Source organism: Delphinapterus leucas, chromosome 11, assembly GCF_059928025.1.
Source record: "Delphinapterus leucas isolate spDelLeu-1000000601 "Yukka" chromosome 11, BTC_Dleu_Yukka2, whole genome shotgun sequence".
NCBI classification, from domain to species: domain Eukaryota; kingdom Metazoa; phylum Chordata; class Mammalia; order Artiodactyla; family Monodontidae; genus Delphinapterus; species Delphinapterus leucas.
In genome coordinates this window covers 49,452,242-49,479,536 of record NC_143139.1, presented here as the reverse complement: position 1 = coordinate 49,479,536, position 27,295 = coordinate 49,452,242, and the positions used below count along the sequence as shown (strand labels likewise).

General features: G+C 44.5%; 2 protein-coding genes across 9 annotated transcripts in view; one reads left to right on the top strand and one right to left on the bottom strand.

Annotated features, from left to right (window-relative positions):
• The window catches only part of PPM1H (protein phosphatase, Mg2+/Mn2+ dependent 1H), a 260,953-nt gene that overhangs the window by 226,959 nt on the left and 6,699 nt on the right, over positions 1-27,295 (top strand). The window contains exon 9 of the mRNA XM_022571638.3: positions 13,313-13,464. Coding sequence (XP_022427346.1) covers positions 13,313-13,464 — 152 coding nt within the window. The remainder of the gene's footprint in view (positions 1-13,312; positions 13,465-27,295) is intronic.
• MON2 (MON2 regulator of endosome-to-Golgi trafficking) overlaps positions 996-27,295 on the bottom strand; it is a 200,508-nt gene continuing 174,208 nt past the window's right edge. For 6 of the 8 annotated variants that reach the window (XM_089919984.1, XM_089919982.1, XM_089919985.1 and 3 more), the window contains 2 exons: positions 6,440-27,295; positions 996-2,393 (listed from right to left, as the gene is read on the bottom strand). The exon at positions 6,440-27,295 is cut by the window's right edge. The gene's annotated coding sequence lies outside the window, so the exon portion shown is untranslated. The remainder of the gene's footprint in view (positions 2,394-6,439) is intronic. The other 2 variants (XM_089919986.1, XM_022571643.3) reach the window with 2 other exon arrangements.

Here is a 27,295-nt window from a genome sequence, read left to right as displayed (position 1 = left end):
TCTCTTCATCTAGATTTCATTTTTTTCTTTCATCTGAAACAGGCTTCTCTAAAAGAAGGAAGACCTTAGGCTCCAGTATCTGAACTCCCTCCCTAGCACCGGCATTACCTGGGACCTCTACAAGTTCTTTCAGCCTGCTTTCCCCTTCCTGCAGGTGGGGTGGAAATGCCTAGATTGACAAGGTGCTGGGAAAAACAAATGAGAACATCTATGGAATTGCATGGCACAGGGTCTGGTACATGGTCAGAGATGGTCAGTAAACATTAGTCTTCCTTATGCACTGGCTTCTGGAAGCCTTTGCACTTACAGGGGATTCCCAGTATTCACTTTCAGGTGAAGAGAAGAATGACTATTTTGTTTGAGACTCCCCTGTTGTCTCCCATGAAAACATGAACAATATTTAAGATCTCACGTTGACTCCTGAACATTTACGGTCTTCTGATTCTCAGTAGCTTTTCATGCCCCAAGCCAAAATCCTGTTTTGGGAACGAGCATGTTTGATTGTATTGTGTACTTTCTGCAGTCTGGCCAATTCATAAAAAAACGATATTGGTGCACAGTGATACGGGGAGATGGCTGGGCTACATTAAGTGAAACAAAATAGGATTGTATATACAAAAAGTTGATCGTAAGTAGTTAAAAATTTGTGTGCATATGTATACACATATATAAAAATGTAGGTCTTGAGAAGGAAATTTTCTCGAATGTTACAGTAATTATCTTTGGGTGGTAGAGGAGGAATTAAAAAATTCCCTAGACCCCTCAAAAATACCTTAGGAGGCAGTGTGATATTGTGGTTAGAAACTCAGACCTGGTAATCAGTCATGGGCTCAAGCTCTATCTCTTTACTTACTAGCTGGGTGATTATAAGAAAGTTACTTTACCTAAATCTCAGTGCCCTCCTCAGTAAAAAGAGGACAATAGGGTTGTTATACCCAGGAACGCAAGGAACAAGTTAAATGACATATAAAATGTACTTAAAACAGAGACTGGCATAATAAACATTAGATCGTTTATTCCATCAAGACCACAAAATCTCACTGGCTGTTTACACAGAGAGTAAACATGAGTCCAATAGTGTTTATCGAGGAGCACGCTGGGGAACATGTCCTCAAGCAATTAGAATTTTGGGCACTTGGAAGGCCAAAGAATAATCAGCCATAAACCCTGTGAGTCCTGCTTCCTAAGGGACTAGGGGAATTCAGAGAAGGGAGAGCGCGAACACCATCTAATCTGAAGAGGGAGGACAAGATAAAAGAAGGAAGCAGTAATGAGTCTGGTGTGAAGTAAAATTTGCCTTACAGAATGTTTGGAAGATTAGCTTGAAGGGCTATTAGCTATAATCAAGCGAATTATCATGGAGGGCCTAGAACTGGACCCGAGGCGGCAGATCAGGTCTTCAGCAAGGGGATCAGCATGATAAGTGAATGTGGCGGTGGAAGTCTTAGCTTGTAACAGCACGTGGATGGGGGGTGCAGAGGTAGGAAGGTGCAGACCGGGAGGCCGCCGTAGAAGTGAAACCATGTGGCAGTGAGGCTCTGAGCTGGGGCAGGGACCAGGAAAGCCAAAAGGAGGCACACGGGAGAGGCATTTCACAAAACCACATAACAAGAACTGAGGGCACACTTGAGTTTTAGAGGATGAAGCAGGGTGAAATTTTTAAAAAATTAAACTTTGCCCTCTAGCCTGTGAGAAAGGAAGAAGGTTGCTTGTTGGGGTCTGAAGAGGAAAAATAATTTTATCCTTTTTCCCTCTGAGTTTTCTGAACCAATTTAAAAAACAGACACAGGAGTCTGGGATGAAAATAACTTTATAGCGAGGATGAAGTTAGACTGGAAACCGCGGTTTGGATCTAAGACCAAAATGGACGTTTTATTCCTCACCTCCAGCCCTCAAATTAAACTTGCCTCCTGGACTGGCTCTCATCTCCCCACCCCGCCAAGGGAGGTTTTCCTGGTATTTACCTGCCGGAGGACAGGAACAGAGGGACAGGTGCTGCTTATGGACAAGTAGGGACCAAGGAGAAAACTCCAGCGGGCTCGCTGTCCCATGTCCCTTCTCACCAATCCTATAGGGAGAGGGTCCCATCACAATACAATGCCTTTGTGCCTCTGTTGACTACAGAACAACTTAGAGGCTTAACAGGAGAATTTATTATTATCTTTCATACTTCTGCGGGTTGAATGGGCTCAGCTGGGTGCTTCTCACGTGGTCACAGTTGGCTATCAGTTGGGGCTGGAGTCATCTGAAGGCTAGATGGGCTGCAAGTCCGAAACGGCTCGCTCACATGGTTGGCAGTTGATGTGGGCTGTCAGCTGAGTGTTGAGTCGAGGCAGCTACACACAGCCTCTCCATGTGGTTTTGGCTTCTCATGGCATTACTGCAGCTGGATTCTGAGAGGAAACAGCCCAAGAGGAGTGGTTTGAGAGACTGAGGCAGAAGCTACAAAGCTTTTTTTTTGTTTTTTTTCGGTACACGGGCCTCTCACTGTTGTGGCCTCTCCCGTTGCGGAGCACAGGCTCCGGACGCGCAGGCCCAGCGGCCATGGTTCACGGGCCCAGCTGCTCCGCGGCATGTGGGATCTTCCCGGACCGGGGCACGAACCCGCGTCCCCTGCATCGGCAGGCGGACTCTCAACCACTGCGCCACCAGGGAAGCGCTACAAAGCTTTTTAAGACCTAGCCCAGGAGTCCCAGAACATCACCTCTTCCACATGCTGGTGATTAAAGAAATCACTAAGGTGGGTCCATATTTGAGGAGAGGAGAACTAGAATCCACCCTTGATGAGAGGAGCAGCGTGCTTGTACGGGGAGGGAAGGAAGTGATTGATGGTGGTCATTTTGGAGACCTTCTACCATCGCCTTCCTGTAGCAGTGTCCTCCCTGCTGTGAAATCTTGAGGATTAGGGTAATCATCCTCTGTCTTTCCAGTGCAAACTAATATAAGTTGATGCATTAGTTATTTGCCTAGTTAATTAAGAAAGGAAACCTAGTTTGCAGTGTAGAGGCAGATTTACAGTGATGCTAGTTAATTAAATGTAAGTATCAGGGTCCTTCACTCAGACCAACCTTCAAGGATTTCTGGTTGTTACTGGGAAATGTAGACAGTTCTATGTGGTGAGGAGAGGCAAGGTTACAATCAGGAATCATTTCCTTGCAATCATTTCTCAAAAGAAAGGGACCTCATTTTCCATGGTTCCAGTAATGTGTTGCAATTTCTCTTCTCGTTCCTAATAAGCATTCACATTAGTATCTAAGTTTGTATTCATAATTATTTCTGTGTTCTTTTCCTTAAAGAGAGCTCCCCAGAAAAATACTGTATCATCTCACTTATACGTGGAACCAAAAACAAAACCCCCAAGTAACAACAACAAAAAACCAAAACGCAAAGAGATCAGACTTGCAGCTACCAGAGGTGGGGACAAAGGGGAATTAGAGGAAGGTGCTCAAAAGGTAAGACTCCCAGTTATAAGATAAATAACTACTAGGGATGTAATGTACAGCATGATAACTATAGTTTCCCATATATTGTACTGCTGTACAATATATGGGAAAGTAGTTAAGAGAGTAAATCCTAAGAGTTCTCATCACAAAGAAAAAAACATTTTCCTTTTCTTCTTCTCTTTTCTCTTTTTATTGCATCTATATGAGAAGATGGATGTTAGCTGAACCTACCGTGGTAATCATTTCACAATATATAAATCAAACCGTCATGCTGTATGCCTGAAATTTATACAGTGATGTATGTCAATTGTTTCTCAGTAAAGCTGGGGAAAAAAAACACTCCCCAAATTGCATAAACTTCAGGCCTTACAAACCCTGGATCCCCCTGTACAAAGGGAAAATGATGAGTTCTGTCTAAAGATACTTTGATAATTTACAGAAGCTGTATTTGGCACTTTTTTTTTTAACCAGCCTTATTGAGATACAATTGACATATGAGATTGTATAAATTTAAGATGTACAGTGTTTTGAGGTGTATACTTACATACAGTTGAGCCTTGAGCAACGTGAGTTTGAACGGCACGGTCCACTTACATATGGATTTTTTTCTATATGTTATGGAAAAAGCCAAATGAATTTTTTGGCCAACCCGATACTTCAGTACTACACAGTGAGTTTGGTTGAACCGCAGATGTAGAGGAACCGCACATACAGAGGGCTGACTATATAAGTTACATGCAGAGTTTCGGCTGCGCAGAGGGTCAGCGCCCCTAACCCCCTAGTTGTTCGAGGATCAACTGTATTGCAAAATGATTATCACGGTAGTGTTAGCAAACACCCCTATCGCATCACTAATTACCATTCCTTTTCTGTATCACTTGCAGGTATATAACACGGTATGACATACAGATTATGTATATACATTATATATAGTGTGTATATATGTGTGTGTGTGTACATATAATACAGTACATACACATTATATTTAACTATAATCACCATGCTGTACTTTGGATTCCCAGAACTTATTCATCTTATAACTGGAAGTTTGTGCCCTTTGACCGTCATCTCTCCATTTCTCTCCCCCCGCTCCCCCCTGAAAACCACCACTTTCCTCTATGTTCTATGAGTTCAGTTTTATGGGCAGTTTTCTGACTCTCTTCTCTAGTCCCACATGTCTGCAGCATCTCATACATCTGCTTCTCAGTTGGGTTGATGCCCCCTTGGGGGTATATGCTCCCCTTCCATCACCACCACCACTTTGAAAATGTCTGGGGGAAAAACAATCACATGTTAAGAGTGTATAGAACTGCTTTCTTTGATTCTGGTACCATCTGACCTTATACATACAGGAGAGACTTCATGCCCTAGCCTGTCCATCTCCATCTCTAATTCTCCACTCTAGCTGTAAAAAATCACTCGTGATGTACCTGTGTGTCATCCATATGGATGGTTCCCATTAGGAGCTGTCTTGAGATTTGCTAACCAGCTATTTGAATAAAACCACAATTTGAAATTTACTTGTACACACACCAAAAAGTCTAGCTTTTGAAATTTGTGGTCACACAAGGGAAGCCAACATGTATATTGTGTCAAACATTCCTTCTCATTGGAGATTATTCCCCTCTGATCCTCTCCTGAACAGTAATAATTTCACTTGAATGTTTCTAGTGAGTATCTTTCTCTTTTTTTTGCATTAATTTATTGTATTACCTCATGTAAGAATAGTTTGAGGAGTTTGTTTAAGAATGCAAACCCCTGGAATCCACTTCCTGAAAATCTGAATCACTAGGTGTAGGGTGGGGTCCTAACAATTTTCACATTTTTAGACACTTTTGCAGCAGGTGATCCAAAGACCACTCTTTGAATAACACTGTCATAAGCTGTTCTTCGCTCTGTTTCAGGAACTTTAATAATCCTAAAGTCATCCATGCTCTAGTCCTAGATGGCACGATTCATTCTCACCATGCCTGTGGCTCCGTTCTAGGCTGGTAGGTTAGGGCTACCGCACGCCTCACTGTCTACTTGATCATAGGGCTGCCGAGACCTGGCCTGCTTGCGAGCAGCGGGGTCAACTTTGCCACGCGACAGGTATCCCATAGCCTACCAGGGCTGATAGGGTCTCCTCTTCTAAGGCAAGATACACAGTAACCTGCTCTCCTGCTCCCTGGAGATCCCTAAAATCCTGCCATTGTGAAACGAGTCCTGTGAAGTAGTAACACAGTGTCGTTATTACGTTTAGTCCCAGTGGCCAAAAGTAGCATCGACAAGAATAAGGAACAGTAGTCATTTAATCATTTACACGCCGGGAGACCAGATAACCTACCCTCTCAACCGGGACATTTTTGAGAGTCAGTGGGGACACTATTAATAATTATACTGGGAAAGCAGCACAAACCCAAACTATCTCAGGCAAACAGGGATGGACGGTCACTCTGTATCTGCCTCCCCCACCTCCTAAATGGATTTGACATGACTCAGTCCGTCTACACGGCACCCGCGTACTTTCACTCACAGGCTGGGACTTCCTCTGACCCTGATCTCTGCAGACGGGCATCTTAATGGACACAAACGTAATCCTCACATGACTGACAAGCTGCACTCAAGTCCATTTGTTCACTGATCCACTCAGTGAGGCTTGGATTCTGTGGTGAACAAGCCATTGGAATCCCAGAGAAAGGAGTAGATGATAGGAGTGCCCCCATCTGTAAAGGAAATTCCTTCCTCTATAGCTTCCCTCCCAAAGTTGTAAAGTTCTGGCCTCACGTGGAGAAAATGAAAGCCTTACGCTATCGCGGCCAGCCACTGGGTACAACTTTAGACTCTCTGTACCACCTAATATCTTAGCTGGTTTAGCAGCTTTTTCAGTTATTAGATGGTATCCACCCTCAAAAGGCAAATGTTTATTTTGTCTGTAGACTCCAAAAAAAAAAAAAAGAAAAACACCAAACCTCAAGAATATCTGTGGTGCATTTCACATAGAAAATTATACTCACAGCCGCAACAACCAGCTTCTTTTGGGGTAGGAGGAACAGCCAACATATCTGTCATATTTCAATGTCCCTTGATTCATTTGCAGTCAGACGCTCTGAGGTCATGTGGCCAATCCCATCCAGGTCGAACTCATCCTGTGATGAAAGAGTCGGGGAATGGTAGAGCCATAAGCATCCCCAGTGGCCGCATCATCCTGACCTTTCCTTTCACAAAGGGAGACGCTGAAGATTTGAGAAGCCTCATCCCTTACCACTCCCCAGTGGAAATCCAGTACTGTAGCCAAGCCAAACTACGCAAAGCCACCCTAGCACACCAGCCTTCTCTCTCACCCCCAGGCGTTGGCCCCTGCAGTTCCCTCTCCGTGTAAGGTACGTGGTGCCCAAAGTCCTCCCTCCTTGATGCTCCCCATCTGGTAAATCAGTACTTCCTCATTTCATATTCCTGGCAGGTTGTCAAGAGATTTTAAAATGTGAATGAACAAAGTGGTTTTGCCTAACTACTAAGGGGCAGAGGTGGGTCTCAAACCCAAGTCTTCTGCCACCAAATTCAGTGTGTATTTCATGACATCATCTAGTGTAGATAGAATCACAACAGAGAATTCAGGTGCAGTCTTGGTGGCCTGCCAGCATGCCAGTATTGAAATAATCCACTGTGACGAAATATGCTAGAGCTTTATTTTCTTCTGGTATAAGTGCTATGTTCAGCGTTCTGCAGGTTGAGCTTTTGGGTTGGTTGGCCATGGCGGGTGGAGAGGAAAAGAGTTTGTACTCTTCTTATTTTCCACCACCTACTGGCAGCCTTTACCTTGGGGACCACCTGACTTTTCTGCCAAAACATGATTGAGAGTCCCAATCTCTGTCAATTTTAAGTGAGACTTTAGGAAATGAACACCAGGTGCCTTGAGCTAACGCTTAACTCATCTCCTTTCACCAACTAGCTTACTTTCAGGTGTATTGCCCTGAGATCAGAGCCGTAAAAAAAATAACATGCTGTGCATTAGAATTTGTAGTTCTCTTCCACATTATCTCATTTGATCTTTTTTTTTTGCGGTACGCGGGCCTCTCACTGCTGCGGCCTTTCCCGTTGCGGAGCACAGGCTCCAGACGCGCAGGCCCAGCGGCCATGGCGCACGGGCCCAGCTGCTCCGCGGCATGTGGGATCCTCCTGGACCGGGGCACGAACCCGTGTCCCCTGCATCGGCAGGCGGACTCTCAACCACTGCGCCACCAGGGAAGCCCTCTCATTTGATCTTTGTAACAGCTTTGTGAGAAAGGTAGAGTGGGTGTTATAATATTTATTTTTCTTGTAATTTTTTTTTCCATTTTTTTAAACAATGATTTCAGGGATGAGAACATTGAGAGCTAAAGAAATAAAGGACTCGTCTCCAGTCCCAAGGCTGGTTAGAAGCAGAGACCTGAAGTGAGGGCTCCTACTAACCCAGGCAGGGAGGGTTCTGCTTCTGCACACAGCCGGACCTGAGCTGCTGGCTCACCTCATCCTACCTCAAGTACTTAAACGGGAAAAAGGGTTTGGAGGACGTGCTGAGCTGATAAAGATGTGAGAGCCGTGAGGACATCCTAGACGAGCAGCCAAGACTGGGCAAATGCAAGAACTGATGGATTCTTTTAATCAGTGGCTTCAGGGGCTTCCCTGGTGACGCAGTGGTTGAGAGTCCGCCTGCTGATGCAGGGGACGTGGGTTCCTGCCCCGGTCCGGGAGGATCCCACATGCCGCGGAGCGGCTGGGCCCGTGAGCCATGGCCGCTGAGCCTGCGCGTCCGGAGCCTGTGCTCCGCAACGGGAGAGGCCACAACAGTGAGAGGCCCGCGTACCGCAAAAAAACAAAAACAAAAACAAAAAACACCAGTGGCTTCAGGAAGCAGCGTCAGCTTACAGCAGCACGAGCTCTCACAGGCCACTGAAATTTCCTCAGTAACAGAGCAAAAGGGCGAACAGATATTAGACAGGCACTGAGACAGCAGCCAGCTGAGTGGAGGCACCGCATTAAAGAGTTGTTTGTCTCCACTCCCCCGTAAAGCAGGGCCCGGTGACGACGGTAAGGGTGACTGTGCCCTAGAGTCGGGGGGCAGCTGTGAGAGCCGTCAGCACCTGGCTTCCTCAGGGGCATATACTAGCCGCGACCCTTGGTGACCCCAGGCTTCCTCCTGCTTGCCCCTCCCCTCCCGAACGCTGAGTGATTTTTGTTTATTAGCAGCTCCCCTGAGGATAGGGGACGAAATGGAAAGAGTCTGCTACTCCTGGTAAATACCAGCGCATCACAGTTCGGCGACTGCCTGGGAGCGTCGGCGTTTACAAGCTAAAACGGTTGGGTCACCACGAGCTGAGGGGGTCTTCGGAATGGATCTCATATGAATTCTTTTTCTTTTCTTACCATTTATTCTTTGTCTCAGTAAGTATGTCCCGAAGATCTAGTGGTATTTACTCTATGAAAGTTACGGCGAGGCCCACAGAAGAAGTGCAAAATGGGATCTCTGGCCTCCAGAGGTTGAGTTTGGGGGGAAGAGACGGTGACCAGCTCTCAGGGTGTTCGCTGTAAGCAGGACAAGGGTAAATGTCCAGCAAGGGAAATGCTTCCCTTGGTGGTTTATTGTGTGGTTTCCAAGAGCTAGGCTCTGTGCTCTGCTCGGGGTGGGGTGGGGGGCGGGGCAGAAACAAACAGGACAACTCAGACCTCGCCTCGGGAGCTTATTGCCTAAGACCACGTTTTCAGGGTGAGGTTCCCCCATCACTTGCATTGGAATTACCCTTGTTTACATAGGCTGATGCCTGGGCTAAGATCTACACAATCAGAATCTTAAAAGGTGGGTCCCTGAATCTTAATTAGCACGCCAAGTGAGTCTTAAATACATTAAAGTTTGAGAATAACTACTCACATGGAAGAGACAGACAAGTGAACCCAGACTGGTACAAATACGTGAGTACTGTGCTCGTGAACATGAAAGGGATTGTGTCTGCAGAGGACCAAGGAAAAGAAAGGGAAATGCTCAGGTCTTCCTCAGGGTTACTCTGGCAGCGTCCCCCTCAGCCTCTCTTCTTCACCACCCGTCTAACACTGTCCACATCCTCTTAATCCGGAGGAGTGGCAGGTCCCCAAAATGAAGGAAAGGGAGGCACAGCAAGGGACCTGTGGAAAGTCACCTCACTGGTTCAGATCTCTGTTCACATGGTGTCTTTCCAGAGACACCCGCCTTAACCACATCTTCTAAAATGGCTCTCTTGTCACTCTCCTTACCTGCCTGACTTTTCTTCAAGCACCTGTCATCTTCTGGCATTGTAATTTATTTGTGTGTCTATTGCACCTAGTTTAGAAGTTGTGAGGACTTTGTCACTTTTGTTCACAGCTGTTGGCACATAGTAAGTGCTCAATAAACATGTCATGGAGGGTCCAGGAGGGCAGATGGATCCACCCCAGCCTCATCTCTGCACGGCTCAAATTCTGTTGCGCTGAGAAACGGCAAGAGTCTCAGGATGCCCGTGGCCTTTCTTGGCAGATGGGCACGCGGGAAGGAGCCACTAGGACCCTGCCCGTGTTCTCCAGACCCCCTTCCCACAAAGGCCTTTGTAGATCGTATCTCTCCCCTCCCAGAGACTGTCTTCCTCATGTCTGAGTCCTGGGGAGCCACAGAGCCCGTTACTTTTGATGTGAAGCTTCCCGGAACATTAAGAAGCTATTTGAGGAATGGAACAGGGAGGTCCGGGGAGGCGAGTGTGGTCTGACTGAGGAGGCCCTGCAACAGCTTCGGGGAGGGAAGGTCGGGTCTCCAGAGCCCACTGGAATCCTTTGAAGCCCTAGCCGCTGGGGAGGATAAGCGTGCAGTTGGATGCCTTGCACGGCAGTCCGGCTTTTCTGAGAGCGTTTTCACAAAATGTTCTGCATCACAGGTTAATGTATAAGACACGAGTTGTAAGTGGAAAGTTGGCAAAGTCCTTTGGAAACTGGCTAAAGGGCAGGAAACAAAGGGTAGCAGTAAAAAAAAAAAACAAAACCTAAAAGGATGTTAATTGGGGAGTGCCTCAGGGAATAAGGTTGAGACTAGCTGTTTATTATTTACATAAAAATTGCTTGGAGAATGGTACTGAAAGGGATTTCCATGTTGGCCAAGGAAACTGCATTAGAGGGTTATGTGTGGAAATGTGAATAGTGGAATTAGGGAAGGATTCAATTTATTGATGGAAGTGAAGAGGAACATTTTATAACATGTTGCTGTTTATCAACCCACATCCGTTTTGTTGGCCAGATTTCCATTTGAATAAAACAGCTTCAGCTTAAAACAACTCAAATCTCCACGCTTTGGGGGGCCACAGAAAGCACTTGAAGAGATTTCGGCACCCTACACACGGGGCAGGTCCTGAAATGAAATGGCTGTTATCTTTGACCTTAGAAACCTCTCTTTTAAAAGGAGCTGCAGGGCAGGTGGCATCTCCTAGTTTGCTAGAAGCAGGTGCTACAAGCACCTGACATCCACATCTCCCTACCTCCCTTTATAAGAAACATTTTCTATCCTGTGGAGCTCAAAGTATCACAGAAATTTATTGTAGATCTACCCCAATAAGAAGCGAGCAGTCTTCCGTAAGCAAAGTTATTGCACACTGGAAGTAACAACACAGTGACATAGGACTTGAAATTAGGAGCCCAGGGGTGACATTTGCTATCCTCGCTATAGCCTCCCCTACGGAGTAGTCTACACAGGCATCACAGAGGCCACTGAGCCCTTGGATTCTTTGTTACAGACCAGTAGGACTCCTCCGCGGCCTCAGTAGTCAAAGTGTGGTCCAGGGACCAGCAGCATCACATGGGAGCAAGTTAGAAACGCAGGCTCTCAGGGCTTCCCTGGTGGCGCAGTGGTTGAGAATCCGCCTGCCGATGCAGGGGACACGGGTTCGTGCCCCTGTCCGGGAAGATCCCACGTGCCGCGGAGCGGCTGGGCCCGTGAGCCATGGCCGCTGAGCCTGTGCTCCGCAACGGGAGAGGCCACAACAGTGAGAGGCCCGCGTACCGCAAAAAAAAAAAAAAAAGAAAGAAAAAAGAAATGCAGCAGGCTCTCAGGCCCCACCCCAGAAGTGAATTGGAATCTCCATTTTAGTAGGGTCCCGGGCTGATTCCTGTGCACATCAGCATTTCAGAAGCACTGCTCTAAGACACCCAGGGACCACAGAAGGTAAAGCAGAGGGGATCCGGTTGCCGCTAGAGTCAAAATTGAACCACAGGAGTTCAGCAGCCTGAAGACAAAATTCTGGCGTTTGGGACTTTCCAGTCTGTTGTAAACTTAAGATTTCCCCCTCCTGTTTTCTCTAATTTGGTCTCGTAGGGCACAGTGCCTTCTCTAGAATGTACACTTCCCCTGCCTTTTGAGAGGAAGATGTTAAAAGCCAGTCCAGTCTTCCCCCAAGTGCTCCTCTCCTGAGTGCGGTCCGTGTGCTGCGCCATTAGCTAATTGTTGCCGTCTTGTTCACCAGCCACAAAGGCTGTTTTTCATTTGAGCTCATTTTCCAAAAACTCTGTGGGCAAGTGTGGGGCATTTTGTTGTTTTCTGCTGCTGGGTGTAGGCTGTTCGTCCATAGGACCAGCCCTGTGGCAGGCAGGGCGTCACTGGCCTGGGCAGACCTTCCTAAAACATAGGAGGCTTGGCTTTTGAAGATGCGGATGTGAACGTTCTGCAGGCCTCTTAGAATTGTATTCTCTCGAGATCTGAGATGACCTGACAGTGATGGTGTGTGATGGGACACGGGAACAGCTGCCTGTACTCCATCCGCCTTCCCTCCGCCTCCCTTCCCTTTCTTTCCCTTCCCCTCCCTTCCCCTGGCCTACACCTTTCACTCAGACTTGTTTTTAGAAAACAGGATAATGAGGTGGGGTTGAAAGAGTTGGAAGATTGATGAAATTGACCTGCCTTTGTCCTCAGCTCATGAAGTGGTGTAGGCAGGGGCTGGTCCCATCAAATTAGCAGGGAATAGCAATGAAATCCCAAACTCCTCTCCCTCCCATCCTGCCCGAGTAGGGGGAACATGGAGTTGTGGCCTAGTGCAAGTAAGCCTTGATTTTTATTATTATTATTTTTGCTAAGGTCACTATGTTCTTTTCTAAGAGTTGAGGGGGATGTTCAAATAGCCAAGTCATTCCAGGTACTAGAGGTGAGGACAGTCTGTTGAGACACACTTAGGAGATTCAGACTTGGCGTGTGTCCTTTGTGATTTAGGCTAGACTGAGGCTCCTCAAACCTGCGTGTAGTATCAGAGCCCCATCGTTGCATGCGATAAGTCCAGCCCCATGGGCCTCAGAGCAGGTAAGCCAAAAGGTATCAAGTGAGTACATGAAATAAAGTGTGTCTCCTTAGTCCTAAACCAATACATGCAGAGTAGCTGCCTTGGATCCTAGACTGGCCTTATCTCCCCTGCAGACTGAGAGCTCAGAAGCAGGGAAATCTGCTGTTTATCTTTATACTTAGATCACCTGGCACAGAGCAGGCCCTTAATAAATGTCTGTCGGATGGATGTGCAAAGGAAGGAAGGCAGCAAGCCTCCGGCTGCTCTTCTAGCTACCGCTGTATCTATTGTGAGTCATTGTTCCAGCCACATTTCAGGCATTACGTTTTCAGTTAATTTCTTTCTTGTCAACTATTAATTTATTGGGCTCATTCACAGTGGTGTTTGGGGCCCGATATGTCTACACAAGCAAGTCTTCAAAGGAGGCTACCCCTGGGCCACAAAGCTTGCTGTATACCCAACTGCCTTATAGCGCACACCTAAAAACCACTGGGCTGGGCGGGAAAAGGGAAGGGAAATCAGAAGCCAGTCTGCTAGGGGGCATAATGTGCTCCCAACTTCTTAAGCAAGGGGTATTGCTGTTCATTTCAGGTAAGAGTCTACGATCTCTCCAGATACGAGCATGGAGCGGATGATGTGCTGATCCTGGCCACTGATGGACTCTGGGATGTTTTATCAAATGAAGAAGTGGCAGAAGCAGTCACTCAGTTTCTCCCTAACTGTGATCCAGATGACCCTCACAGGTTTGTGCATTTCTATGATTGGAGGGTTGTTCCTCAGGCGGTCTTTCATGTGACTGAAGTAAATAATAAGCTTGCACTTTTCATCATTCATTCTGATATAGATGGTTTAGTAACCAAGCTGCAAAAGGGACTACACTTCTTATTAGAGGTACTTTCACAGCCAAATAAAAATCCTCCTTAAGTGAAACCTAGATACAGGTGGTAAAGAATTTGTTTTGTGAGATATTTCAGCAGTATATCTTTCTCAGATTCTTACTTCATATCCTACAAAGTGGGAATAACCCAAGTTGTGATCCTCCTCGTAAGAATGATAGCAAATGCTCCCAGCGTTCATTTCCATCCATTGAGGAACTGTTTCTTTCGAGAAACATTGGGAAAGGAGAGAAAGATTAAAGTAGGGATTCCTTATAGCATGATGGCCGTGTAAACATCCTAAACAACCCGAGGTGACTCAGAAGTAAACAGAAATCCCCTCTGAGGAAAGGCACCTTTCGCTTAGAACACAAGGAAATAAGTCACCGTGAGTGAAAACCAGCAGAGACAATAGAGAGCAGAGTTGGACCTGTAAATATTATTGGATTTATCAGCCAAAAAATATAAATAAATATTTTGACATGTTTCAGAAATATTTTTAAAAGCATTGAAATCATGCATAAGGTCAGAAGACTATAAATGACTGCACAGATTTTTAAAATAAAGAAATGGGACTTCTGGAGATGAAAAATATAAAAATAGGAACTACAAATTCAGTGGATTAAAAAGATTGGAGACAGTTGGACAGTACACTGATGAACTGAAAAACCGATCTGAACAATCCAGAATATGGCTCAAAGAGACAAAGAGGGAAAGGATGAAGTGAGATTGAGACTAGGAAGATAACTAAGAGGCTAAAAAGAATTGCAAAAGGAAATACTATAGAAAGTGGGAAAAAAAATACAAGTTCCAATCCAGAACTGTTGAATGATATTAAACCTAAGATCCAGAAAGCCCAACAGATCTCAAGCAGAAGAAAGAAAGAGATAATTTTAAGTAGATATTTTATAATGAAACGGAAGAATTTAAACAAAAAAGATACTAAAAGCAGCCAGAAAGACAAAACAGATACATAAGAATAGCATTTACAGTGATAGCTGACTTTTCAAAAATAACAGTAGAAGCCAAGACAGTGGAGTTATATCTTCAGTTGGCTAAGAAAAGCAGCTCTCAATTTTTAGAATTTTTATATACAGTAAAGATACCAATAAAGAGGATGAAGTAAAAGCATTTTGAGGCAGAACAAAACTGAGAAATTTTACTGCCATCCAGCCTCCTCTGAAGAAGATTCTATAGGATGTCCTCATATAGAAAAGGAAATGATCCCAGACGGAAGGCTGAGAAGTAAGATGGATTATTAAGCTATTAATAAATAGGTACACTTAAACATATACTAACTATATAAAAACTGCAATAAGAATGTCTAATATGTGGTTAAAAATGATAAAATACTGAATAAAAACAGCATAATAAATTGGCCAGTGGGGATAGTAATCAGCTAAAGTATGCTATGGTTCTACTTGAAAAGAGGTTAAAAGTGTTTAACTTTAGACTTGAAATGTGTTTAAATAGCTAAGAAAACGAAAGAAAGAATAGAAAGTGTAATTTTCAAACTAGTCAAACCCACATAGAATTAGAAACCAAACTTCTAAACAACTTATAAATCAAAAAATTGTAATAAAAATTAGAAATTACCAGGGCCTAAATAATAAGAATACTACATATCAAGACTTTAAAGGCTGAATTTTGAGCCTTTTTCCCCCCCTAATTTAATGAGCTATGCATAGGTGAAAAGCTCTACTCATCTCTGACCTGCCAGAAGTGACTATATTCCTTCCATATCATAAAGGAACTTTTTCCAACCCTCCCAACCTCCCAGTTCCCCAGATCACAGGGACCCTGCCCACAAGCTCCAGGCTTCTGACCACAGAAAAATAGCCCTTTAACCAAAGAGAAAGGTGTTTCTCAGAGTAAGATCTAGAAGCCTGCTTTGTGCTACTGGGCTAATTCTGCCCATATTATTCCTATAAACATGTACACAAGAATTCTTATAACTTCACGGTTCTGAGGGGCCACAGGAGTGGAGCTGTCTACTTGTGGACTGTGTCCTCTTTTCCTGCATATAGGCTGTTAGTAAACCACTGTCCTAATTTAAAAGTTTAGGTCTGCGGTCCTTATTTCAACAACAGCATCTAGATTAAGAATTAAAAACAACAGAATAAACCCAGGAAAAGTAATGGAAGGAAAAATTAAAGATAACAAAAAAGAGAACAAATATACAATAAAAATAAACAGTAAAGCCAAAATCTGTTTCTTTAAAACAACTAACACATTAGGGAAATGCAAATCAAACCACACTGACATACTACCTCACACCCATTATGCTGACTATTTAAAAACAAACGCACGAAGAGAAAAAAACAAGTGTTGGTGAGAATGTGGAGAAATTGGGACATCTTGTGCATTACTGGTGAGAATGTAAAACGGTACAGCTTCTGTGGAAAACAGTATGGTGATTAAACATATAAATATATCCATCAATTCTACTTCTGGGTATGTACACCAAAATGAGTGAAAGCAGGGACTCAAATAGGTACGTGTACACCCATGTTCATAGCAGCATTATTCACAACAGCAAAAAGGTGGAAGCAACCCAAGTGTCCACCAACAAATTAAATGAGATAAACAAAATGCGGTATATAATACAATGGAATATTAAACAGTCTTAAAAAGGAATGAAATTCTCACACACGGATGGACCTTGAAGACATTATGCTCAGTGAAATAATCTAGTCAGAGGAGGACAAACATTGTATGATTCCACTTACATGATGTCCCTAGAGTCGTCAAATTCATAGGGACAGAAAGTAGAATGGTGGTTGCCAGGCGCCGGGCCGGGGGGATAGGGAGTTGGTGTTTAATGGTTATAGCATTTCAGTTTGGGAAGAGGGGAAAGTTCTGGAGATAAACGGTGGTAGTAGTTATACAACAATGTGAATGTACTTAATGCCACAGAACTGTACACTTTAAAATGTTAATTTTTATGTTATGTGTATTTTACCACAAAAAATAATTTCTCAAAAAAAAGCAAATTGAAAAGAAAACTAACTAAAGTAGATAAATTTCCCTTAAGACTAATCAAAAACAAGGGGGTCCAGCAAATAAATAATATTAGCAATAAAAAAGAGTCATAAGAGATGCGGCAGTAATGAACCTATACATATTCTTTAATAGGAACATTGTTAAAATATTAATTTTTCCTAAATTGATCTTTAGAGTGAGTAGAATGATAACCAAAATTCCAGTGAGGTATTCATGGAACTTTGTAAGCTGATTCTGAGATATATATGGAAGAACAAAATGCCAAGAACGTTTGTGACACTTCTGTATGGGTCTTACCCTTCTAGATATTGGTACAAAATCAGAACAATTAAGATGGTGCAGAAAAATTAAAAATGGATCCTTCCCTCACACCATACACTAAAATCAAGTCCAGGCAAGTTAAGACTTAACTGTGAAAGGAAAAGTAAATACAACTTTTAGGAAATAGCATAGGAGACTATTTTTACGATCTTATAGTAGAGAAGGATTTCTTAAACAAGATACAGAAAGCACAAACAAGAAAAGATTGATAACCTTGACTACGTTAGGATTACCATCTTTGGTTCTTCAAAAGACAACATAAAGAGAATAAAATGGCAACGTGATAGCTGGGAGAAGATCTTTGCAATTTGTATAACCAAAGAGGGATTCATACCCATAAAATAGAATGAACTGTCACAGATCAATAAAGACAACACAAATAACCCAATAGAAAAATGAGCAAGTACCCAACAGTCATCACACAGAAGAAAACTAATGGCCAATAAATGTATGAAAAAAACTTCAACAGTCAGAGGAGTAGAAATAATTAAAAACATGTAGAACAACTGCAGATGGATTTGTGAATTTGTAGAAAGACTCTGAAGACGGCTTGGCATATGCATATCTTATAACCCAGAAGCTCCACTCTTAGGCCTGTACCCTGGAGCAGTGGTTCTGAAAGTGTGGTCTTTGGGTCACATGGCATCAGCATCGTCTGAGAACTTGCTAGAAATACAAATCTTCAGGCTCAACCCCAGATCTACCAAATAAAACTCCAGTGGTAGGACCCAGGGATCTGTGTTTTAACGAACAACCCAGGTGGTTTTTTTATTCTGGTGCTGGTGTAATTCAATTTATACAAAAAGATATCCACACAATTGTTTTTATTATAAGAATTGGAAGCAACCTGCATGTCCAACCATAGGATGGATAAACAAAGAATGAAATAATTCACAGTCCTCAAATGAGAATGAACCAAAGCTGTGATCTTTAACAGGGAAGAATCTCAGAGACATAATGTTGAGTTTAATAAGCCAGTCATAGAAGAATACACATATTATGATTCTAGTTACATAAAGTAGGAAGCTAATAATATATCACTTAGGGATACAGATATTAAAATTATAACAAAAAGCAAGAGAATTAACCCAAAATTTGGATAATGGTTACCTTGGGAAGAGAGGTGGCAGAGGGGAATGTGTGCTTGTGGAGAGGCCCATAGTGAGCTTCTAAGATATTTACTGGTAATGTTCTGTTCCTTTATCTACATGGTAGATATATGATTGTTCATGTTATTTATAACTGTATATCTTTTTCATACATTTGTTTGTGTGTTAGCTATGAGAGGCAGTGTAGTCTAGTGGTTAACAGTGTGGATCTAGCCAGACTGCCTGAGGTTAAATCCTGGTTCTGCCCCTTCTAGACTTTGTGACCTTTGTGACCTTGGGGAGGTTTCTTAACCTCTCCATGCCTCAGATTCCTCATCTGTAAAATGGGGGTTCCAGTAGTCCTGACCTCATCCTTATATATAAAGTGAAGTGCCTGGTATATAGTAAGCACTACTGGGTATTTGTTGTTGTTATTCTATGTTTGTTGCTATACTTACATGTTTCATATATTTCACAACAACAACAAAAAATTCCTTCAGGAAGAAATTAAAGCTAGACATTCTTTCTTTTTCTAGAATTGTTTGTATAATTTTTCTCAGGCACAAAGGAATCGATGGTACTGCAAATAAGATTCTTTTACTTGAATTCGAATACATTTTTTTTTCCTGTTGAGCTTTTAGTTTTAATCTGCGTTTTATATCCTACTTGTTAGCAACATTCTCCTGTTGATTTTCTCTACTGTAATTATTTTCATAAAGCTTTGCGAAGCCATCTGACAGGTATGAGTGAAAAGGCACCCAACGCTTTTTAAAATCTCTCCAAGCTGGCTTGGTTTTCCTTACCAGCCCCCGTCTCTCCATGACAACAAATCTGCCCTCCAGGGAGTGGTAACCTGTGGGCAGTGCTGTCACTGGGCAGGGGTATGCCAGGTCAGAATAGGTTCCTAGGTTCATGAGATCTGTTACCTACAGGGCTTACAGGGATCTCCATGGAACAAAAGGGCAGGAAAGAAAAAAGGTTTTGAATTTGCCTTTCAGGGAAGATGGCAAACCAAAGCCTAAGAAAGAATCCTGTGTCAGATAGATGAATGAGTGAAAGGAGAAGTTATAAAATCGGCACAGTTTCCTTGCTAAGAGATGAAATATCTGGCTGGAGATCAGAAAAATTCTGGTTGGTTTTTGACATCTTAAAACAGTGAGACCTTATGGGGGAAGGTATCTTCTTTGCCAGATAATTCCCATTCAGATTCATTCATCTGGGAAATATTAAGGACCTATTTTATGAGCCATGGCCACTGGGGAAGAATTTGTGACGAAAACAGACCAGGTCCCTGCCTTCTTGGAGTTTAAGGTCTAGAGGTTACAAAAGCATAAGGAAGTTAGAATATGAATGATTAAAAAGATAGCACAAGGGATAGGCAAGAAAGCTTCCCACTAGAAGGGATGTCTAAACTTAAACGTGAGGCGTGAGAGGTGAATGGGGCAGGTCGTGTCAGACCTCAAGCACTGACAAAATGAATGAATGTGAAGATTAGTTGGAGGGAAGAGAGTCTGTGATAATGATATGGAATTTGTGTAATTCATTCATTCTGATCCACAGTCAGAAAACATTCTGGACAATCTGATGGTGAAAATATTAGGTGTGGATTGTTTCTCTACCCCTCTGTGCTCCTTAGTAATTTAAGCCATATTGGGAAATCAGATAAACTTAATTTATTTCAAACTCAGGCCTTAGGCATTATGTAAAATGATGTTGTCTTTCATGTGTGTGCCATATTTGCATGTATCTTTGTGATTTGGAAGGAGGGTACCACACTCACACCCAGGCTCAGTGTGTTTCCTTGGGAGGCGCATGGAGAGCTCAGTCCCAGAAGCCACGGCAGTGGGTTTCCTGATGGTGCCCTCCCAACCGGGAGCTGTTCTGACCTTGTCATGCAAAGTAGAAATAGGAGTGGAAGTCGTCCTAATAACTTTTAGCCTAGGTCATAATTTCTGTGATGAAGAAAGACCCGCTATCATACCCTTCCCGTGGCTCTGTGAGCTCTTACTCAGCCAGAAGGATACATTTCTCCCCAGATGTAGCCCAGGACCACAGGTTTGCCTATTTAGTCATGTGAGTGGTGGGAATAGAGGGTTTCTGGGTCCAGACCTGAGGGGTCTGACCAGGCTGGCTGATCGTTTGATGGAAAATGAGAAAGGGAAGTTGCACTCTACAAGGTGGGCCTCCTGAGAGATAGGAAGGGCAACAAAGCAACAAGAACAACAAAATGTTTCTTCATTTGACGTTTTGAATGGGCCTGTTTTACTTTGAGTTTTGTTTTGTTTAGAAATTCAGCAGGACAGAAGGAGGCAGGGCATTAGTCCTGTGACAGGAAGGACTTGAAGGCTTTGCCATTTGATCATTTGGCTTTGTTCATGTTGTGTGTAGGCTTTTTCTTTTTCTTCTCCTCTTCGTGGCAGCCATTCTTGACAGATTGCTGGCACTGTCTTCCTCTGATGACATCCTTGCCAATAAAAAATTTAAAGTACCATCTCCCCCTCCAGGATGCACTGTGAGGGAAGAGGTGATTAAGAGAGAGAGATGTTTGCGAAGTTCTGACCCTCACACCATCCTCTCTGGCAGAGGTGGGGTAAAAATGAGCTATATGACCTTCCTGACCCCAGCGTATCTTATTAAGTCCTTTTGCTGTTCTGAACTGTCTCGAGAAAGGAACCAGAAAATTAAAAGGAGGCCTTGTGGACAGGCCAGAACATGAGTGCAGTTGCCCTTTTTCTTTCTTTTCTTTTTACTGGATTGTGCCCTGAAGTGTAGCAGAGCTGGCAGCTCCGTGCATCCTTTGTGGGGTCATGAAATGAACCGTTGATAGGAAATATACCAAGTTCACATTTTCAGGCCCTGGCGTGGTTGGAATTCACGGGGGTTGGGCTACACAACCTGTCATTCTCTTTACTAATTCCAGTAAGATTCTCTTAGGAGGCCTAAACATCCTGCAAAATTTGGAAAGGGTGCTCAGAGAGAGGCGTGGAAGGGGTCTTCTGAGGCAAGATATCTCGGACTGATTATCTCCTCTGTAAGGCTGGAGGTTTAGTGGCAGGTCTCCCAGAAAGAATATTCAAAATGGAGGCAAGTACGTAAATATGCAAAGAAGATGCTTAGTAATGTTAGAAAGGAATAAATTGTTAATATTACTAACGGAGATAGGTGTGGGCAAAGCTGAGTGGACCTCGGGCCAAAGAACACATGAAAACGTGTCATGGATTTACATTCCAAATGCCCAGGCAAGACTTAGCAAGGATTTTTTTGCCCAGTCCTTCATTTCCCAGAACCTGTCTGTGGAAACCTCATCTTGGTAACTTGGACCAAATGACCTTCAGTGCCCCTGCCATGTCACTCTGGGGGCTTATGAAGGGGTATTAAATCTGTAAGTACCAACATACTGTAAACTCCAGACAGCATCTCCCTAATAAGAGAAGCCCTCTTGATGGTCACGCTTCAGATGTTCTTCATATCCATGCTGTCCTTGGCTCTGATAACTGTGTGTGCCACGTTGATGAGGAAGAGATTAATCAGTAGAAAGTTAACAGTAAAACACCCACCAAAACTGACAGCAGGATATTAATGCAGGTATTAAATGCTAGTTTGTATTACCTTGATAATATGAACCATTTTGGCAAAAGACAAAGGTTCTTTTTATGAGATGTTTCTGTGAGTTGGCTGAACTAACTTCTCCCACTGCCATATGGTTTTGTTTTTTTTTTTTTTTTTTTTTGCGGTACGCGGGCCTCTCACTGCTGTGGCCTCTCCCGTTGCGGAGCACAGGCTCCGGACGCGCAGCCTCAGCGGCCATGGCTCACGGGCCCAGCCGCTCCGCGGCATGTGGGATCTTCCCGGACCGGGGCACGAACCCGTGTCCCCTGCATCGGCAGGCGGACTCTCAACCATTGCGCCACCAGGGAAGCCCTGTCATATGGTTTTGAAAAACTATGCCTCAAATGTAAAAAGGAAGGGTTCCTCCCATCGCCGGCCCCAACCTCACATCAGTTACAGGTTTTAAGAACAAATTGGTGAGTGTTTTATCTCATGTTGAAGACTAGATAAAATCTGCATTTTTGTTTCTTTTGCAATGTTGAGCATATTCAGATCCGTGGGAATGTGGACGTCAGCCCACCATCCTGCCCTTGACAGCCTCTGAACTGCCCACTGCCAGGCCCACCTTTCCTTCCTCAGTGCCGTTGATATGGCCATTGGAGCAGAGCTGTGTGGCCACTTAGTTGGAACATAAGGGCATTTTATTTATTTCATTTTATTTATTTATGGCTGTGTTGGGTCTTCATTGCTGCACGCGGGTGTTTTCTAGTTGTGGCGAGAGGGGCTACTCTTCATTGTGGTGCACGGCTTCTCGTTGTGGAGCATCGGCTCTAGGCGCGCGGGCTTCAGTAGTTGTGGCACGCAGGCTCAGTAGTTGTGGTTCGCAGGCCCTAGAGCGCAGGCTCAGTAGTTGTGGCGCATGGGCTTAGCTGCTCCTCGGCATGTGGGATCTTCCCAGACCAGGGATCGAACCCATGTCCCCTGCACTGGCAAGCAGATTCTTAACCACTGCGCCACCAGGGGAGCCCCCATCGGGGCATTTTAAAGGGCTTCCCAGGGACGATGCAGAAGGAAATAGTCTGATATGCCCCCTCCTATCGAAATGTTGCTGTTTGGGATTTGAACTAAAACTCACACCACCTTGAGAAACCAGGAAGCTGGTGCTGGGGCAGAGAGGTGGACGAGGCCTGGTGGGTGTTCTCGCCATCTCCCATGGGGGTGGTGAGCTCTCCCTAGTCCGTGGCCTTGCACCTGCTGACACACACCCCCCCAGGGGACACAGGGACAGTGTTGTGGGCAGCGGCTGTCGCTGTTCCTGTGTCTCAGGGTGCTCCGCCTGAGTGAAGTCCCCACACTCCAGGCGGGACAGAAGCTGGTGTGAGCACCTTCAGTGGCTTCAGAGCCAGACAAGGGACACATGTGGCTCAGCCCCCAGCAGTGAGCCTGAGGCGGGCCTCCTCCCAGGACAAGTTGCCTGGTTCTGAGCACAACAAAGAGCTCCCTCCAAGTCACCCGCCCTCACCCCACCTACCCCGTTACCATAGATCCCTGCCAATGTTCCCAAGCTTGGGAGAGCTTTTCTACCTCTTAAATCTCAGAGGCCTGCTCAGAATGCAAAGAGGATTCCTCTCCTGTTCCCATCATACTCTATTACTACGGGGCCTCAGCAGATGGAAGCTGCCTTTTATATGCAAATATTCGGAACCCATTAATTCCCCAGTTCCTGCCACCTACCCTCCCTCTTGTTAAGACCCTGTCTGTACCATCCAAATGGCAAATAGAAGTTCCTGCCCAACTAGAACTGTTGGCTTTAAGGCCAGTTTACAGCCTGAGGCCTGAAACGGACTTATTTTTGACACTCCAATCTGCTGATTCAGATGTGGTCTTGTGGGAAGAGACTCTACAAAAGGTGGATGACTGCGGGCAAAACTCTTGGTGGGGGAGAGAGGCCTTTTATGTCTAATGAGGGAAATGCTTTAGGAAGGTTCTGTTTACCCCGGCAGGACCTTTGAGGCATGCACTAGCATTATTCCAGATTTGAGAGGCTAAGGAGTTTTTCCCCAGCGCCCCCGATGTGGGCGGTCGTGCAGCCAGGCTGGGACCCGTGGCAACCCAGCCCACACCCGGGACCCTTCGTACACCCCACTGAAGAGGTGAAAGAGCTAAGAAGTGCCCAGAGGTGGCAAGGACGACAGAGACGATGGAGGATTGGCCCTCTGGCCTCCTTCCACCCTGACTTTAGCATCAGTGGTTGTGAAAAGAGCCTCTGGCCTTCCCATGGTCCTTCAGCCCCTCTTCCTTTTCTGCTTTTCTTCTCTCCCCTACTGTCCCTCCTCTGCTCCCTCTGGCTCGGCCCGAGGAAGCCTCTGCGCCAGGCCCTGTGCGCCTGCCAAGTCAGACCCCTCCCGACCGCCGCCCCTTTCAGCAGAGCTCGGCCGATCGATATGGAAAGCTTCAGCCAGAGAAGAAAAATGCTCTCAAAGTACAAAACTGGTCTCCCTGGGAGACTCTTCGTTAGGAGGGGTGAGTACCCCAGCTACTCCCGTACTACTTCCCGGATGCGGTCTGACCAAGCCTTCCGCGTGAGGCCCTCAGGCCGGGCCCTGCTGCCGCCCCACATCCAGCTTCCAGAATCACGGCGCTCCTCGGCCCCTTGTCACTCGGCCGGGGTGTAACGGAATCCACGACCCTTTCGCTATCATCAGCTACACCATGCTCTTCTCTGCTGCTCCCCTGTATGTTCTGTATTTATTTGTATTTCATGTTTTGACTCAAATTCTCTCCCGCTGCCTCCTGCGCCCTTCAGTCTCTGGCATGTGTGCCTTTGTGTTCAGCCTCAGCACCAAACTCAGTAGAACCCTCCTGTCTTACTGCCACATGAAGCAGTCTTTTTTGTTACCAAACCAGACAGCCCTTGTCAGGTAGAAATTGCAGGAGAATGAAATGGGGGAGAGGAGAAGCAGTCCTTTCCCTCCAGAGGAAATGTCTCTTCTTTTCCTCAGGTACCAGTCTTGATATAAAGCAACCTTAAAGGTGGTTTCCTGCCTGGGGCAGATGGCGCTTGACTAAGGATGCTCATGAGTTCTAAAGTGTCCATCAGCCTGGCTGAGATTGGAGCTGGGGCAAAAGAAACCTTCTCCTAAGAACTAGGTGCCTGGGGTTGTGTTGAGGTGATCAGCTTATGAGGAAGGATCCCCACAAGTGGCCTCATTTTACCTAAACACCATTTGTGACTTCATTTCAATACTGTGTCTCCTGTAGCGTGAAGGAAACCAGCCCTAGAGTTCAGCTGCACTGTTCCGTTACTGCAGGCAGCATCTAAGCAGTGCCGTTCAGTTGTCCGTGCAGACTGCTCTTCCACAGGGGGGACGTCGCATTCGCATTCGCCAGGGAAGCCTCGCAAAGAGAAGTCAGGTGGAGGAATCTGGCTCCTGGCCACAGTGTTGGAAGCAATGGTCCAAGGCGTTCTCCCTAAGCTTCCCGCTCAGGTTGGGGCATCCTTCCTGCAGGACGTGGATGATGGCAAGAACCTGGTGAAACTGAGGTTCTGTGAGGAGGGGGGTGGGTAGGCCCGCCACACAGGAAAGTGTGAGGCTAAACCTCACACCACACGTAGGGTGTGGGGATCCTAAGCCAAGAATCGCACCTAAAACATGTTCTAGAACTGGAAGAACCCATAACGTCCCCCAGTAAAGGCACATTTAAAAATCTCTGTAGATAACCCAAGGCACACGGTAAACAGCCCTACTGAAGAGAGGCTCCTATCTTACCTTCAGACCTACCATGAGAAAGGATAACTAGATACAACAGAGCCTTCCCTCTGTCCCCCCAAAGAAAACCTAACAGAACAGGATGAAAGAAACTTTAAACATGTACAAATAGAACCATAAGGTAAGAAGAGACGGATTTGGAAAAGAACCAAATAGAAATTTGCAATGGTGAAAAATATGTCATTGAAATAAAGTAACTCGCTGAGTGGAGAGAATAGTAAACTGCTAAAGTATGAATTAGTGAACTGAAAGATATTACCAAGAGATTTTAAAAAAACAGGAAAGAGGTTGAAATCTGGAAGGTAAAATGAGAAGGATCTAACAGGAGAAAATATAAAATTATGGAGAAAACATAAAAAATAGAGGGGAGTCAGCATTCAAAAAGTTCATGGTTGAAAATTTTCCAGAATCAGAAATATCTTCTCAGTTTGAAGGAGTAAAACTAATTTCCAACCATGATAAATAAAAAGAAATCCTCATTATTATGTCTCAGTGGAACTTCATACCATCAACGACAAAATATCAACAATAACAATTTAATAAGCTACCAATGAGAAAAGACGTTTACTTATAAAAAAATGAAACAACGGCTTCCCTGGTGGTGCAGTGGTTAAGAATCCGCCTGCCAATGCAGGGGACACGGGTTTGAGCCCTGGTCCGGGAAGATGCCGCGGAGCAACTAAGTCTGGGCACTGCCAACTGCTGAGCCTGCACTCTAGAGCCTGTGAGCCACAACTACTGAAGCCTGCACGCCACAACTATGGCAGCCCACGTGCCTAGAGCCCGTGCTCCGTAGCAAGAGAAGCCACTGCAATGAGAAGCCCGTGCACTGCAACGAAGAGTAGACCCCACTCGCCGCAACTAGAGAAGGCCCGTGCACAGCAGCAGACCCAAAGCAGCCAAAAATAATAAATAAATCAAATAAATAAATTTATTTTAAAAAAATGAAACAAGACAGACTTCTCAACAAGAGAGGTCAGAAAAGATGAAATATTATATCCAAACTGCTAAGGTAAAATAAGTCAGTCTAGAATTCTATACCTGATAAAGCTATGATCCAAGATTAAAGGCAAAAATAAAGATTTTTGTGGCCCCAAAACTTGGTGAGTTTATCCCTCACAGACCACTGTTAAAAGCATTACTAAAAATGTACTTCAACAGAAGGAAATCAAGTCCAGAAGAAAGGAATGGACTTCGAAAAGCAAAGAAGTTACTATGTTGGTTTATATACATTATAATAATGACTTAACAGGAGTTTAAAAACAAGGCAAAATTAAAATACTAGGCAATAACATTACAGATGAAAGAAGGCATTCTAATATCTTTTTATTTTCTGGAGGAGGACACAAATATTGATTGACATATATTAAAAACTTAAGCATAGCTGCTAAGACAACAGAAATAATCAGTCCTCAACTAGTAGAGAGAGGAAAAAGGTATTCAAGAAAGCAAACAACCTGACAGAAATCAAAGGAAAGAAAAAGAGAAAATACTAAATAAATTTTATGTATGTATGTGTGAACGGTGGCAAAAATAAATTCAGAATAGCGGTTTTTACAACAGGTTTAACGTGCATCTTAGTAACTATAAAGGTGAGATTTTATTTTAATTAGCCATCTACCAATAATGAAATACACTTTAAATAATACAAAGTTTAGAAGTCCTACAGTGCCTTGTGGAATTTATCATTGGCGAATATCAGGTTGAGAAGGTAGCACTGAAAACGACTACGATTTCCTACTTAAGAGACTGGGGACAGCATTAACTAAGGATGCTAGATGAGAAAGTCCCACCTTGGCAGTGAAAGTAAGTTAACATTTATTGACTCTTCCTGAGTCCTAACTGGGGCCTACCAAGGAAAGTAAGAAGAGCTGTGCCACGTGTCATGGAAGCCCAGACATAGGAGAACTTGGAGTGTGCCGTGGTGTGGTGGGCAAGCCAACCTCAACACCTCCCACCTCTGCAAAC